Source organism: Cyprinodon tularosa, unplaced genomic scaffold (assembly GCF_016077235.1).
Source record: "Cyprinodon tularosa strain WSP-4 unplaced genomic scaffold, ASM1607723v1 ctg81, whole genome shotgun sequence".
Classification (NCBI taxonomy): domain Eukaryota; kingdom Metazoa; phylum Chordata; class Actinopteri; order Cyprinodontiformes; family Cyprinodontidae; genus Cyprinodon; species Cyprinodon tularosa.
This window is the reverse complement of record NW_024039574.1, coordinates 108,342-124,692: the sequence shown is the minus strand read 5'-3', so window position 1 is coordinate 124,692 and position 16,351 is coordinate 108,342. Positions and strand designations below refer to the sequence as shown.

Here is a 16,351-nt window from a genome sequence, read left to right as displayed (position 1 = left end):
GGTTTTTATCATCACTGTTGCCCCACTTATTGATAAGCCTAGGGACAATTTATTCTGAAATTAGAAATAAAGCGATTTGTTTGGGGGTTTTTTTGCCTTTAGTAGTTTCAGCTGATCAGGGGTTAAACTGATATGTATGCAATGATTTTAAATCATACATATGGTTTTAAAAATAAAAGTTTAAAACCATATGTATATAGCATATTTAAATCCCTCCACATCAAAATTATGTGCTTCTCTTTCATGGATTATTACCTAAAATTCTAAAAATAATAGGAAATAAAGGTGTACAAAACAAATGAAGTTGACCATAATTTTCCAATCTATGCTAGCTAGTTATTTTACAAATCTTTATGTTATTTACATTAATCAGCAATATTCTTTTGATCAGAGCAACCACAAAACAGGTTTAAATCAGAGGTAAACAGAATTTCCCTCAATTTTTCTGAAGACATTTTAACACCTATCCAGGAGTCTTTGTCATTTCTGTTGGTTTGCACCAGAGCAATATGCAATTGGGACTAATTGGGATGTAGTTGGAACTTCCAAATATAGATTTTTTTTATGTGAGCTCCCACAAAGATTCCTGGATAGGTGTTGAAATGTCCTTTGGAAAAGCGTGCAAAAGTTCAGTAGGTATGATAATATTATTACCATTTATTTAGCAGTTTAGACACGTCGTACACTGTAATAAAACGTACAGATTTATTTTATGGCATCATATTGTTTTTTTGAACGGTGGATGACATTGTGGGTCAGATCCAGCTTACAGGCTTTGATTTGACACATAATCTTTAAATGTTTAAAATGTCATCTTCCTCTTTGTATTGTTTAGTTTAAGATCTTGATAGAATGAAACGAAAGTTATGCATGTAACTACAGTTCTATGAATCCCGGATTACCGCCAGAGGGCGGTGCTGAAAGCACTGAATGTTCCCTTCGGGTTATGCGCAGTTCGAGTAATTATACCAACAGAGTCACACCTGTGACACCGGATGACCACTCAGAAGCTATATAGCCTGGTGTCATCCTTTGCTCTGCTCCTACAGAATCTTCTCGCAAACGCAAGGATTCTGAGTGACAGAGAAGCTCTAGCGGTCATCCGGGATTCATTGAACCGTAGTTACATACGTAACTTTCGTTCTATTTCATCCCTACTGACCGCCAGAGGGCGGTGCTGAAAGCACTGAATGACTAATGCCAACGATGTCACAAGGAATCCTGAGCACATACCTCACTGAGGAGGCCCAGCAGAACCTTGTAAAAGGACCTGACCTCAGGGATGAGGGGCAGCCACATTGACACTGTAGAACCTGGTGAAGATGGTTGGGGAAGCCCATGAAGCAGCAGCTCATATTGCTTCAAGCGGAACCCCTCTCAAAGCCGCCCAGGAAGCGGTGACGCTCCTGCTGGAATGTGCTCTCACACCGACTGGCAGGGAGCAGTGACCTGCAGCGTAGGCTTGGCAGATGACACAATCCAATGGGACAGACGCTGTTTAGAAAGAGGACAGCCTAACCTTGGACCCCCATAGCACGTCTCAGATTGGCGGTGGCTGCAATGTACGCCTCCAACGCTCTTACTGGGCACAAAAACTCAGACTCATTCTCAGTTGCACCAGGCTGAGGCTGAAACCGAGCCAGTCGCAATGGCTTGTTACGGTGAAAAGGAGACAACACCTTAGGCACAAATGCAGTATTAGGCCACAGGTTAACACCAGAGCCATCTGGATCCCACCTGATACACCTAGGGCTGACAGAGAGAGCATGTAGCTCGCTGACCCTCTTAGCTGAGATGATAGCCATCAGGAAAGCAGTCTTGCAGGAAAGCCACTTGAGTTCTGCTTGTGCCAAAGGCTCAAATGGAGGGTGGCACAGAGCTGTGAGAACAAACGGCAGATCCCAATCTGGGGCTCGTGGAGCCGGCCGCTGGCATAACCTACGAGCACCATGCAGAAAGAGTGAAACCAGTTCATGGCGCCCCACTGTACGGTTGTCGACAGATCGGTGAAGACATGAAATTGCTGCAACATACACCTTAAGGGTCGAAGGAGAGCGGCCCTTATCAAGGAGAGACTGGAGGAACTCCAAGATAGTGGGCACCGAGCAGGAAACCGGATTCTCATTGTGGGCAGAGCACCACTGAGAAAAGAGGTTTGGGGTGCCATATCTGTCCTCCCAACTGAGACAGCAGATCCCTTCTTGCTGGAAGACGCCATGGAGTACCGTGACACAGACTCCAAAGCAGCGGGAACCACGGCTGCGCTGGCAAGAAGGGAGCTACCAGCAACACTCTGGGGCCCTGCTCGAGAACCCTTCGTAGAGTTGGCCAAATCATCGAGAGGGGTGGAAAAGCATACAGGAGAACCTGCGGCCATGGATGAGCCAGTGCGTCATGGCCCAGTGCACCCGCCATCCCGGTTAGGGAATACCATTGGGGGCAATGGCAGATCTGGCGGTCAGTATGGGCACAGATGCCGTGGTCCCACCACGGCGCTTAGAACGCTTGGGGGGAACAACCTGCCCAGAGGGCGGAAGGTCCAAGCCCTCCTGGGGGCATGACTGGGCCAACCGAGCCACCCTCACTGCATGGGACATAAAGCTGCAGTTCATGCAGGGGTTCTCAGACAGCGCCTCCAAAAGGTGCTCACGTCCAAGGCAGGTAGGGCACAGGTCATGGCCATCCTCTGCCTGCAGGGCAGCCCCACAATCCATGCAGCTGTGAGAGCCATCCATGTTGAAGGCCGACAAGGCTTAAAGAACAGAAAATTATCTAAAATCGGGAGAGGGGGCGCAAACGCAGCCGTCACCAATTATAGCAGATAAACAAAAGACGCTGCGAGCACAAGGCAGCCGATACTGGGAAAAAGCTAACAATGTTAGCTGTATGGTAACTTAAGTTGGGAATAGGAGCAAAAAACGCTGCCGTCACCAATTAAGAGAGCAGACTAACGAAAAGGCTGTAAAAAAGGTTGATATTGGGAGAGGGGGCGAAAAACGCTGCCGTCACCATTTATAACAGAGCAGACCGACGAAAAAGGCTGCAAACAAACCAAAAAGGGCTAACAACTTTAGCCGTCTCCAACTTCGGCAAGCGAAGTTGACTACACTTGGTTGGGAGAGGGAGAAAATCCGCTGCCGTCAGTAATTATAAGAGCGCAGACCGGTGAAAAAAGGGCTGCAAAAGTAGAGCATATACTAGGAGACGGGGCGAAAACTGCTGCCGTCACCAGGTATAACACCGACAAACTAAAGAAGCTAACTACATTAGCCCTATATAACTTCGGCAATGAAGTTGTTCACACTGGGAGTAGGGGCGAAATCGCTGCCGTCACCAGTTCAAAACAAAACGGCACGAAGCTGTAGGTAAAATTGTAAGAAAAAGCCGGGAAAGGGGGTGCGGACGCTACCATCACCAGCAAACAAACTCTCTTACCTTCCATAATCTTCAGAATCGACCCGTTGCAGCCCTGGGAGGGCGGAGAATAACCGCAGCTCCAGTTAGCAAGAGACAGGGGCTTTAAACAACGGGGAAGCTAGCGAACCGCTTGCAAGAATAAAAAAGGAGCAGAGCAAAGGATGACACCAGGCTATATAGCTTCTGAGTGGTCATTCGGTGTCACAGGTGTGACTCTGTTGGTATAATTACTCGAACTGCGCATGCCCGAAGGGAACATTCAGTGCTTTCAGCACCGCCCTCTGGCGGTCAGTAGGGATGAAATATAACAGTATTTTGGTACCGGTAGCTGTATGCCGGTTTTATATACCCTCTCGGAATATTGAACATTATGATTTATTTTCATTTTAAGATTTTTCATAATAGAGTTTCTGGTTGTATAAATGAATAAAGGTTGTGGTTTACCTTTACCTGTACCTTTACTGTTTATATTGTTATATTTCAGTTGTACTTGACTTCCAAGGTATATTGGAAATATTGTGGTCATTTTCTTTAAGTCATCCTGAAAATTTATTTCAGATGGACATTTCTTTCCTGTCTTCTTGGTTCCTTTTTGCATTGTGTGGCTAAAACATGACTAAATTATATGTTTCAGAAGGCAAAAAGATGCTGAAGACCTTAAAAAGAAATTCTGGTTTAGAAATAAGAAGCTAAAAATGAGGGATGGCTCAAGTACTGAAGGTTTTATCAATCCCTGTGAGAACCTTCCAATGTAAACATGGTATCTCCTTCTCAGGTACCTACAAGGAAACCGGATCAATGTTTTCCCCAGAGGTGTGTTCTGTTGTGGGCCACTGTCAGTTCTGTGAGTATTGAGTTAAATTGGAGGGGGGGGTATGAAGCTGTCAGTCGCAGGATTGAAATGAGAAGAGGATGAGGAAGATAAAAATAGTGGAGAGGAAGAAAAATCTTGGTTTAGTCTGGATTTAAGTAGGCTGAAATCCCAGAGGTCTGTTAGCGGGACCACAGAGCTTTAAAACAGCCTCACATAGTGCTCACACATGCTAATCACGCTGCGATTAAGTTCAATTACAGCCTACTGCTCCAGGCTCCCACTCCTTCCCTCTTTTCATCTTTCCATCTTTTTCATGCATTACCTTTCTTTTTCCACTCATTGAATGGACATTTAAGCACATGTTTGTGTGTGTATGTGTGTATGTGTGTGTGTGCATGTGTGTGCGTGATGAGGTTGAGCTCTGATGGTTTCCATCAGTTCCATCCAAACCACCACACAACGAGCCCATTATTCAGCTTTTAGGAGGAGAGAGGAGAGAAGTGAGTGCAGAGGAAAGGAGAGACAGGACAGAATGTAGGATGTTTTACACTGATAGATGAAGAGAGAACTCTTTAGCATAGTTTTAAAAATTTTGTGTGTTTTCTTGATAATGCCGTCTGCCATTTCTGTCTAAAGACAATGATAATTTCCTCTTTCAAGCAAAAGAAAATCTAAAACTTTTAATTACTATAAACTGAAATGAAGCAGGACAAAGTATTTGAGTCATTGATCATAGGACTACTTTCATTTTTTTCATTCTTGAGAAACCTACACATCACTGATCTTGTGAAAATGACAATGTGACAGTAATTAAGCAGTGCAATTAAAAAGAGAGAGAAGGCAACGTTTTGTTCTAATGTCAAAAGTGATTTCTCTGTTCTTGCCTCCAGAGATCTGAGCGACAATCAAATTACCACCATAGAAGAAAGGATATGTGACAACTTATGTAACCTAACACAAATGTAAGTGGTTTTTTTTATTCCGGCTCTCTTTTTTTTTTTTACCTCTTTAACTACCACAAGAAAATATAGAAAATAGAGATTTCCTTTTTAAATAATCTCCCTAAAATAGTGCACTCTCACAAAGATATTTCACCCAAATATTTATATTTATATAATTTTATTACACTTTAAATTCCATTTATTTTTTTTGGGATAATTTTAACATAACCTTATTAGGTTATATCCAAGTAACGTCTTCCTATGGGCAACAACTTGAAGGCACAAACTGAACTGTTCATAATTTATTCTTTACGGGGCATCAGGTGGGTACGCTCTACCTCTTCTATTCATTGGGCTAGCTAATCCGAATCACTCAATTCCATTTTGAGAGCGAGATCATCTGTGGTAGTAGCACTAGACATCTTCCAGGCATGTGAGTAAAACTAGCAGCAGTTCAGCGGACAGGAAGAATGAACGGTAGCCGGCATGACTAATGCTCTCCTTCCCTGGTCTTCTAGCTTAGGTGGACAACCATAGTTCTGTAATTTTGCAGGTTTATAATGCTCTTTTAACTTTCAGAACAATGGGTCAAACGGTGTTTGGTGAGAGGTTTAGAGCTTGGTATGTTTGTTGGGTTTGAAAAGTTTTTTTTTTGTTTTGTTTTCGTATTTTGTTGTGCTTGATAATCAACCTGAAACAGAAATTTAAACAGCTTTTTATGTATTTCTTTTATTTTATATGTATTTTATCTATTGGTCGCTCTAACCCTGCCCATCTGTTTTTATAGTGATCTAAGCAATAATCCTTTTGAGTGTGACTGTAAGCTGTTCCGACTGGTGAGGTGGCTGCAGGAAAAGGGAGTCCAAGTCCGACCCCCTGATGCCAAGCTCTGCAACCTTAGCCTGGAAACCTGTGGTAAGACATCTAAATGTTTATCTTAAGTATTACACAGCATTTTTAGAGGCTCAAAACAAATAGTTCAACAGCTTTTCTTGTCTCCAGGCAGTATTTGTAAGAATGCATGGTTGATATCAATTGAAGATGCTAAATAGAAAGAAAAAAGGCGCAGAAAATAAGACAAAGTTGACCATGTATTGATTTTGCAGCAGCCCATTCCCATCCACTCTTTGTCCAGCTGCGTTAGCTCTTGTCTACAAATACCTGTGACAGTGCATTTAAGCTTTAAAGAAATACACTCTTGACTGTCTAAAATGTTCTGCTGGTAAAATGAGAAATCCTGAAGTCCTCTGTCTTTGGTTCAGGTCTTAGCTACGCCGCTTGTCTTGAGGACAGCAGCAGTCGAGGAGGAGGTGGAAGTGAGCTTGTAATCTTCACCTACTCTAAACCAGGGAACTACACACGTGAACAGTGTAACAGCGTGTGTTTTGGTTTGTCGCATCTCTATGGGGGCTTGGGAGAAAGGCATGAGTGTCTGTGTAGCACAAACAACGAGCCCAACTTCATCAGCGGATCTCACTATTCGGCTGCCTGCAACGATCGCCAAGTGATGAAGGTACACTTCAAACACTTCTGATCCTACATATGATTTGATACTCTTTTAACTTTATAGTGATGCTGAATCACTATAAAGTCATATATAGAGTCATCATCTTTCTTATTTGTCAGAACACAGTGGTTAAAGATTCTGTTGTTTTAAAATTACTGAAAGGTTATAATGGGCTCATATCTTTAATTTTGTAGTATAAAAAGTATTTTATAAGATTTTTCCTACATTTCTGAACAATTACCGTATAAGGAAAAATAGTTGTTGATTTTTTAACTTTGTACCTCATCTGTTCTGTATTTTTTCATGTTTTTTTGTCAGGCTGCTTTGTGTCATTATAAAATTGCTAGTTTTAGTCAAGAAAACTTAGAGGAAGCTCCTCCAGGCCGTTTGGTTGGGTTGCTTTAATGTCCAGAGTTAAGTACCTAATGATAGGTTGGGGCTTAATTGTTCTTGCAGTAAGATTTATTTTTTCTTTATTATTTTGGAATGATTTAAATAATGTTGGACATCCGTTTTTTATAATGGTATAATGATTTTGGTGAGTAACTATAAAAATTCTTCGTTACACAAATTATGATACACTAGAATTGGGGCAAAATGTTTAATGCAAAGAAGGCCAGAGATATAATTTTTTCTACTAAAAATGCCAGATAAAAATGTCCATATTTTATATTTAGATCTATATATATCATTACATTTCTAAACATTTATTAGACAAAACTGACAAAATAGAGAGATTTCTGTCAAATCAGAGGACAAAAATCTGTTTTCTGCTGTTTTTAGTGGTTTAGATCTTTGCACTTTTTATAAATGTACCGTAATTAGCCTTGGGTTAAATTTACGTATTTTGGAGTTGCTTAAACCATGTAGGCCCTCGGGCTGCATTTTGTTTTCCTCAGTTCTGCAACAAATTCCTTATAAACCTTAAACTTGCAGGAACTGTTGGCTTACATCAGTACCAAAAACATGATATTTCAAAATGTATTATTGCTCTTTCTGTCTTGTCCTGGTTTACTGTTTTTCCTTATCCCTTTTTTTTTCTGCTAAGCACTTTTATTGACCTTGTTATTGATGGTCCTATTTTAACTTGCCTTTAAAACTCTTGTCTGTATTAACACCAAAACCTCCACTTCCTCACATTCTTTCGTCCATTCGACAGAAATGTGGGTGGACTCTGGCCCGTGATGTGTTTGCGGTGGAGTTCTCCGTCTCAGTGAGGCCTCTCCCGCTCCAAAGCGTGCACAACCTCATCGTTTTCTCCGCCACGTCCTCTGTCACGCCCGTGACCCTTTTCTGGGACTTTGGTGATCAAACGCCTCAGGTCAACACTACAGGAATGGGTGTCACCACTGCAGCCCACAAGTTTGCAATTCCAGGACGTTACAAAGTCAGTTTGAAGGCTGTGGCTGGACACAAGGAGGTTAGAGAGAAATGTTTTGGAAAATGTCTCCTTTATTGCTTGTACTGGTTTGGTCTAGTTACAGATAAGAAGACCATATGGTCTCCTTTTTGGACCTGCACTTATCACTTATCGGGGTCTACTCATTATGGTTGTTGAAAATACATTTTTTAAATAATTGTTAGTCAGAGTAGAAACCTGGATGGATTACGGAAGATTCCAAACTTTAAATGAAATTAGAGTTTCTCCTCTTTATTCAAAAAATTATAACAAAAGCTTAAATGAGTACTTAAATCCAAACCACAATTTGGTGTTTTTATGTTGCCCCTAAACTCCTTTATGTGTGTTTCTAAAAAAAAAAAATCAGTCTGGATATATGACACATGTAATTTAATTTGATATGACTTCCTGGCACTGGAATGCCCTTTTGAGTATAATTCACATATTTATGACAGAATAAGGATAAGGCTTTCCAAAGGTATTCTTTCAGATTCATTTTTAGCATGTGTTCTCATGTTGGAACATCCTGTTGTCTTCAGGTTTTAACTGTTTCATGATGGCCTGAACCATAAGAAAAATGGCTTCTACATTCAGGATGGTAGCAATTGCCACCATTTTGTTAGTTTGTCAGAAAATGCAAGTCATTTTAATATAAATGACTAATTTTTAACCAATAGAGAAGTCGTTTCCCCCTTGAATAGATGCTCTCAAATTTGACTGAATGCTACATCCCTTTGTTGGACGGACCATAGAGTTACACCAACACAGATAACCATGGGCGTAGGTTTGCATAGGTGAACAACAGGTTTATAGTTTAAAATACAGCGTTGTTGCAGCAGACGGTTCCCGCGCCCATGTAAATACAATAAATCTATTTCCAGTCCCTAGAATGTTATTTTACTTTGTTTTACAATACAGAGAATATCAGCATATCACATTAAAAAAAAAGAGTGGGTTTTACCTCTGTTTACCTCTGCACAATTCTATTTCTACAAAAGAAAACACCTGATATTTAGATTATATTTGGTTAAAAAGGCACATATTTACTTTTCTTCTTAGTCACTGATAAGTTCAAATGTAACCCTTTTCAAAGTGTTAAGTTGTCCCAATTTCACATTATTCAGAGCAACTGATGCTTCAAACATTGATAAACAGCATCTAGTGTGTGTAGTGCTTATAAAATTTGTATAAATGCAGCAAAAAATGCTGTTTTCTCTTTAAACGAAATGCGCCCTGATGCTCACGTCAAGCATAAAAAAAAGGAGCATGCATATTTTTGACATCAGACCAATTCAACTTATGACCAATAGTGTCCCTAACAAAGTTGAGATCAAACCTACGCCCTTGTAGATAACTACAATATAACTGTTCAAAGGGGTTTAAACCCAAGATTATTGTACTGTACTGTACCTACTATCAAGCACGGCGGTGGCAACATCCCACTTCGGGGCTTTCTGCAGCCCATAGTCCTAGTATATTGCACACAAAAAAATGGTATAATTAGACAGAGTGCTACCACAAAATCAAGAACTTTAACTGAAATCAACAGCATAGCCCATGATGCTCCAGCAGGACAATAATGTCAAACTATCCAGACTTGATTCTGAATAGATGAAGCAGTAATGGAAAGTTTTTCCTAAACTGACTGGTAAATGGTCCATGACATAAAACCAACCAGTTTAAAAGGACAACATTTACGTTTCTGCTAAGGCTAGTCATTAGCTATCTAACCAATATTACACTAGAAGGTTGTAAATTGCTAAAAAAAAATGTGTGAGGTCAAAGTGCAACTTGCAATAGAATCGTTTACCAAATAAATGTAGATAATCAAATTTTTATCATCCTCTTTAAATTTAATCAAATTATTCAGTAATTTAAAACTTCTGCATGTAATCATCTTATTAAAAGTACATTAAAGCGACATGTGTTATATCACCAATTTGAATAAACTACTTGATTTCGATACTTAAGGCTCTAATGGATGTGAACTTCTGTGTTTTTTCCTTAATACTTTTTCATATATGCACCTGCATTTCTGTTTGTTATTTAGGTTGTGGCACGCACAGACGTGACTGTTGCTCTTCCTCCCAAACTCGAGCTGCACTGTCCCTCATCCGTTGTGGCTAACAAGAGTCTGGAGGTCACTCTTGTCAGTTGGGGTGGAATCAACTTAGATGTGAATTGGACAATTTCAAAGAATGACGTCCAGGTTGCCACAGGTAAAATAGAAATACCACTTTAAACATTTGCCTTTCACAAACATGCTTAATCTCCAAATACTTTATACTAAAGGTAATATAGAAATCAGCAAAAGCACTTTCCATAGTTTTAGATCAGTGCATTGCAGTTGTTGACTAAACCTTGCGGTTAGTCGTACAATGTGAGCAGCTGCTGCGTGAAAAAAATCGCACAGTGTTACTTTATTTAAATCTAAAACCTTTACCTGTTTGCCATGATATTTGTTAGAAAAATTTATATGTTATCATTTTATTTTAAGTTACAGGTATTTGGCCTTCTAGGAATGTTCTGTTGAACTGTCATGCTCTCTCATGTGTAAAACTCTGACCAATCCTGTTATTCCTTTGAAGTCCAATAATAAAAGCAGCAGAAGAGAGAGGTTCTGGCAGAGTAGACTGCAGAGTTTTCATGGGGTCTCTATCTTTGTCTGTTCTCTCTCTTTCCTTTCCTGCAGGAAAGCAACTTGCTTTGTTTGGTTTTCATTTCTAGGACATGCTGCCCTGCAACATGGGTAGCAGGGGCAGTAGTCTGAACAGAAACTCACAGATTTCACTGTTCCCAGACACCACATCTAGCTCCTCTGCTGGAAGCATGTGGCACTCTCGGGCCAGCTTAGGGACATAGTCCCTCCGGCATGTCCTAGGCTGTTCTCTGGGACTTATCCTGATGGGATTTGCTTGGGATAACTCCTTAGGAAGGCATCCAGTGGACATCTAGATCAGAGGTCCAAGCTACATTAGCTGTCTCCTCCCAATGTGGAGAGGGAGCAGCTCTGCTCAGAACCCATCCTTGAAGGCCAAGCTCCTCACCCTATATTTAAGGATGTGCCCAGTCACCCTGCGGTGAAAATATGACGATAAAGGCAATCATCAATCTCAGGCTAAAGGTTTCCTGGTGCCAAGTGCACTGATAAACATCCTTATCTTTGAACATAGTCCTCATTATGGTCAATACATGACTGAGTCCAATAATGAAACACCACTTAGGAACTCAGGTTCAGAACTTTCCTCCAGATCATGTCCCTTGAGTTGTCACTGTCGTTTCCCACATAGACATTGAAGCCCCCAAACAGAATGATGGAATCCCTTGAGTGAAGCAAGTAAACCCACCCCAGCACCCTGTTTCTCCCTTCAAATAACTGTAGTAGAAGAGAGTCCAGCCCCTGTAGAGGAGCTGGGTTCCTGAGCCAAGGCTACGTGTGGAGGTGAGCTCATCTATTTCTATCCAGTATTGCTCCACCTTTTCCACAAGCTCGGGCTTCCTCCATCCCATTAAGGTGTCATTCCAAGTCCCTAGGGCTAGTTTAACCACCCGTGGATTAGGTCAACAACGCTTCTGCCTATGAATGCTGCCCAATCCTCTTTGCACCAGTCTCTCATGGTGCCTTTCCAGTTGTGGGCCCATAAAGCGATCGCCTCGTGTCACTGTTTTGGGCTTGACCTGGCCGGGTCCTGCGAGGAGGAACCGAACCACCAGGCCCCTTTCGGCGAACCCTAACCCCAGGCCTGACTTCAGGGTGGAGTCCCAGCTCTGCTGTATCAGGCCAAATCACATGACATGTCCATATAATGGTCAGACGGGTTTCTTAAACCACTCTTTATCTGACCTCACATAGAGCCTATTTGCCATGAGAGACTCTTCCAGAGCCATCATCTGGGTACTAAAACCCCTCCACCATCATAAGGTGGCAGTTAAACTAAGGTTAAAGCAGGTTGTTAACAACCTGTATTTGTGTTCTTGAATCTATTGACATTTGGATTTTGTTTGGAAATTTGAATGATTGCTTCATAACCAATATTCAAGATGACAGTAGTTTAATAGCACAAGATGTGCTGCATACTTATTATCAGATTTACCACGCAGAGGGTGTTTTTTTTTTAATAATCTCTTTTTGAGTGGAGAAGCAGTTGTCTTTTTCCACAAAGGTTGCTATTGGGACTTCAGATGGCCTGAGAAATCACATAACTGTTTGCTGTTTTCTCCCCAGCCTTACCGGACTGTCCACAGGGAGAAGGGGTGTTAGACAGAAAGTCCTCGACCTGTTTCCACATCTTTCCAGAGGAGCTGAGCTGGAAGGATGCACGACAGCAGTGTTTGCGCCGCAACGGGGATCTGGCTGTGGTTAGGAGTGATGAACTGCGCAACCTTTGGGCACGCAAGGTCACACAGTGAGTTGTCTTTGTCCGTAGGACTGGACGAAATTGGGCCTTAGTAATTTCTTGCTGTGATTTTTTTTTTTTTTTATAGTTTGTAATACTTGGACTGTTTTCCATCTTATTCCTAAAGATCTGAACAGTACAAAACAATTATGTAATTTATGTAAAAGAAATGAAACATAGCCAGAATGTGTAGAAAGCTTTTCAGTAACAATCTAATTTCCTGTCAGCTCTCTCACACAGTGTGGGACATTAATATTTAGTTCAACAAAAGGTAGTACAGCCTGTCTACATCATGGGGAAAGAGACACATGTGGTTCCTCTGTTAAGTTATTATTTTAGAATCGCTGAAGAAGGTTTGGAGAGTTTTCCTTTAAAATACACACCTTCCAGATAGATGGGTGTATATTTAGACTATTTGTCTCATTGTTAAACCTCTTAATGGGTGGGAAATATTAATCATAAGGGAAGGTTTTGTCATCAAACTACCCATATGTTAGTAATTACTAGTAAGTAAAACTTCTTTTTAACCCATTTTTATAGACAAAGATCACCAAGTGATGTAGATATAAAATCTGAAAACATAAACATAATTGGATTGTTAATTATAAGTATATTGTGAAAAGATGTTTTTAGTTTCTTAAAAAAAAAAACCCCAACAGAGTTCACTAATCTTAAGAACTAAAGAGAAAAGAGCATTCCACAGATATGGGCCTATTGCTGAGAATCAACTTTAGTTTTCAATCCAATGGAGCTTCAAGGTACACAGGGGTGTAAAAGTTTTAAGATTTGTGCCAAGGTTTGACATTCAAAGTTTTATAAGTAAAAACCAAGATCTTGAAGGTATTCTTCATTTGCAAGACTGAAATAATTAGATGTAAATAAAAAAGTCATGCCACACCTATAGTATTTGCTGGCAAATACTATAGCATTTTTTTATTTCATAATTTCTAAAGCAGCTTTGTGTCAGTCTTAATAAATTTTAAATGAAACTTCATAAATCTCAAATAATTATCATAGAACTGATTGCAGACACCAGGATCCTACCCTCTCTATACACACTGCAGTCAGTGTGGCCTGAGAAAGAAAAACATATTTATGATAAGCTTGATTTTATTTTTTATTTTCTACTACTTCCTGCTGCCAAGCAGGTTCAATTGAAGATATTTTCGATTCTACAGGTCTGTCAGTAATCAGGCCTGTAAGTTAAATTGAAATTGGATTTCCTAAGAATATGGTCCTAATTGCAGGGTCCAGTTAAGTTGGGATAAATATTTTCTTATTTTTTATAAAAGTTACGTCTTGTTGTTATTCTCGTTATCATTTGGTTGTGTTAAGACTCTCTTTTTCCTCTCATATAATCTGCTATTGTTATTTCCTGCATTATGTTCTATGTATAAAGATTAGCCCAATGAAAGGTCCGGGTTGTAAACTCTATCAACTGTGCATTTGAGTAAAGAGTTAAGCTCTGGACTGGCTTTGGTTTGTGGGATGGAATATTCCTGAGGAAAGTGTTTGCTGTTTGGTTTAAAGAACTTTGTAAGAAAGACATCTGTGAAAGCACAGCTGCATTAAGAGCTAAACATCCCACCAGGAGGCCCTGCTCTCTTCGTTTTGAGTAAATAATAAAAAAATGCCTGTCCTCTGTCTCCTCTTCCACTACCCACCCACCCCCTGCTTATATAAGACATTTTTATTAGTGATATGACACTTTTCGATAAGCCTGTTTTTTCTAAATTATTATCTTATATTGTTGCACAATAGTCAAAGAAAGGTTAATTTCCTTTTGCTCATCTGTGTTGTGGTTCGGGAAAGGAGAGTGGGGTGTTCATCAAGCTGTGTAGGCACCTCACAACATAAAAATTTAAAATTTATTCAGGAGATTGCAAGGTTCTTTATTTAACTGTTGCCCAGTTCTATCCTCTTAATTACCAATTACAATGTTGTATTTTTTCTGACAGTAATCATTGAATTTTGAGCAAGTTGAGAAATAAATTAAAGCCTCTTGCACAATCGATTTTTAATGAAGTTTTTAAGTCTACTTTTGCTGTATTGTGAACAAGAAAGCAAGCTCAATTCTCTATGCATTTCGGTTTAAACTTTTTTTTTTTATTGGTGATGTTTTTTTGCAGCAGGGAACGAGGCATTTGGCTGGGCTTGAGTGATGTTAACTCACCAGGGAAGCTACGCTGGGTTAACGGGTCAGCAGCTCAGGAGGGTGAAGAGGGCCAGCAGCCCCACTCATCGATCTCTCCTGGAAACGTGTGTGTGTCGTTCGATCAGAACGGTCAGACCAGCTCACACCTCTGTGACTCGAAAAGGGCTTATGTCTGCCAATACAATCCTCAAGGTATGCTTACAGACAATTACCAAACATATTCAAAAGAGACACACTCAATACAAATGCTAATTTTCTCCAGTTCACCACAACCTCTATATGCTGGCTTGATTTTTTTATTAATTTTACCAAGATTCAAATTGTGCTTGCACCCTTAATATGACATCTAATCAATCTCTGTCTGGGTCGCCATTTCTGAACACTTCTCTTATAATTGGAGCACAATTTGTATAGATTAGTTCTTGTATGAGGAATTTGATTCAGCTTTCTGAAGTGTAGCCATCCACTTGTTTTTCTTAGAATCCATTGGTCCTGAAGTAGTTACCAAGACAGTAGATTCCAGCTCTGCACTGTTGACTGTCATTAACATTGTCAATAGGTAGGCACAGTGACATATTTATTTGATAAATAATAACCTAACAAACTGCGGTGTGCTTTGTGCATCTAGACTTGAATGATTTCAGAAATTGGTAAAAATAAAGATTTTTTTCTAAAAGTCTAAATATGCCGTTTTGGCTTGTAATGCATGTTTATTTTCATCTTTGGTATTTTCTTCAGTTACATTTTAAGTTTAATAGATTCATTTATATATAGTTTTATCCCATCTAAGGGTCATTTGAAGAATTGTAATGCTCAAGCTAGGAGTTGTGGTGGACAATTATTTTGTGTCAGAGCTATGACAATGGGAAAGTCTAATGAAAAAAAGCTTAAACAAGTTGTTACTGCTGTGTTTACATTTAGTGGTGCTGTGGCAGCTATTCATGTGTGCATTTATGTCCTCTTTAGTTATTTCTCCTATTCCCTGCTTCAGTGCTTACTTGGTTTCCTTTTGTTTGTCCCATTGAACTGACTTTTACTGGCATTCCAGCTCAGACCCATGGCCATAGCAGTTAAGCCCAAGGGGATGGTTTGACTCATTGTGATTAAGGAAAAATAGAAAGAAGTGGCCTAAATCTACTCAATAATATCACTGAAATATCCAACATTAATATTTCAATTTCCTGTTTCCTTGATCTCATGCTGCCATTCAAAGGTCTCCTAGCTTAGGTGGGTTGATGGGCTCAGGTTTAGTGAGGAGCAGATAAAAGAAGGGAGGAGAGCAGGCTTGTTCCTCTACTTTAAAACAGCTGACTCTGTCACTTTAAGACATCACTGACATTTGAAAACTCGTTTTGAAACCTGCTGTCTAATATTTGCAGTCCTTTGGATGTTTGCATCCCCATGTCCAGTTTTGTCCTGTATCCAGGGTTCTCACAAGGAGTTTTCATAAGTGGACTTAGTAACTTTTTTATTCTCTGTTGCCACCAAATCTTTTTTTGTGTGTGTGTTGTGTCTTTGCTAATTAAATCTGCTATTCATTTTGTCCTTTCTTTCATGTTAGGACATTCATATCTCCACTTAACATGCAAGCTGATTGATCCAGTAATACGTTTCACGATCAGCTATAGCTACAGCTAAGCACTTGCAGAGCAATTATGCTTTATATTTTTTAAACTGGATACTCCACCCCTAATTCTAAAGGTTGCTCTCTCTGTCTGCAG

At 40.0% G+C, this 16,351-nt stretch overlaps 1 protein-coding gene across 1 annotated transcript in view; it reads left to right on the top strand.

Moving 5' to 3' along the window:
- pkd1a (polycystic kidney disease 1a) overlaps window positions 1-16,351 on the top strand; it is a 103,125-nt gene that overhangs the window by 32,901 nt on the left and 53,873 nt on the right. The window contains 8 exon segments of the mRNA XM_038271915.1: window positions 4,193-4,261; window positions 5,122-5,193; window positions 5,960-6,087; window positions 6,435-6,685; window positions 7,839-8,099; window positions 10,129-10,297; window positions 12,304-12,484; window positions 14,605-14,822. Of these exon segments, the coding sequence (XP_038127843.1) occupies window positions 4,193-4,261; window positions 5,122-5,193; window positions 5,960-6,087; window positions 6,435-6,685; window positions 7,839-8,099; window positions 10,129-10,297; window positions 12,304-12,484; window positions 14,605-14,822 (1,349 nt within the window).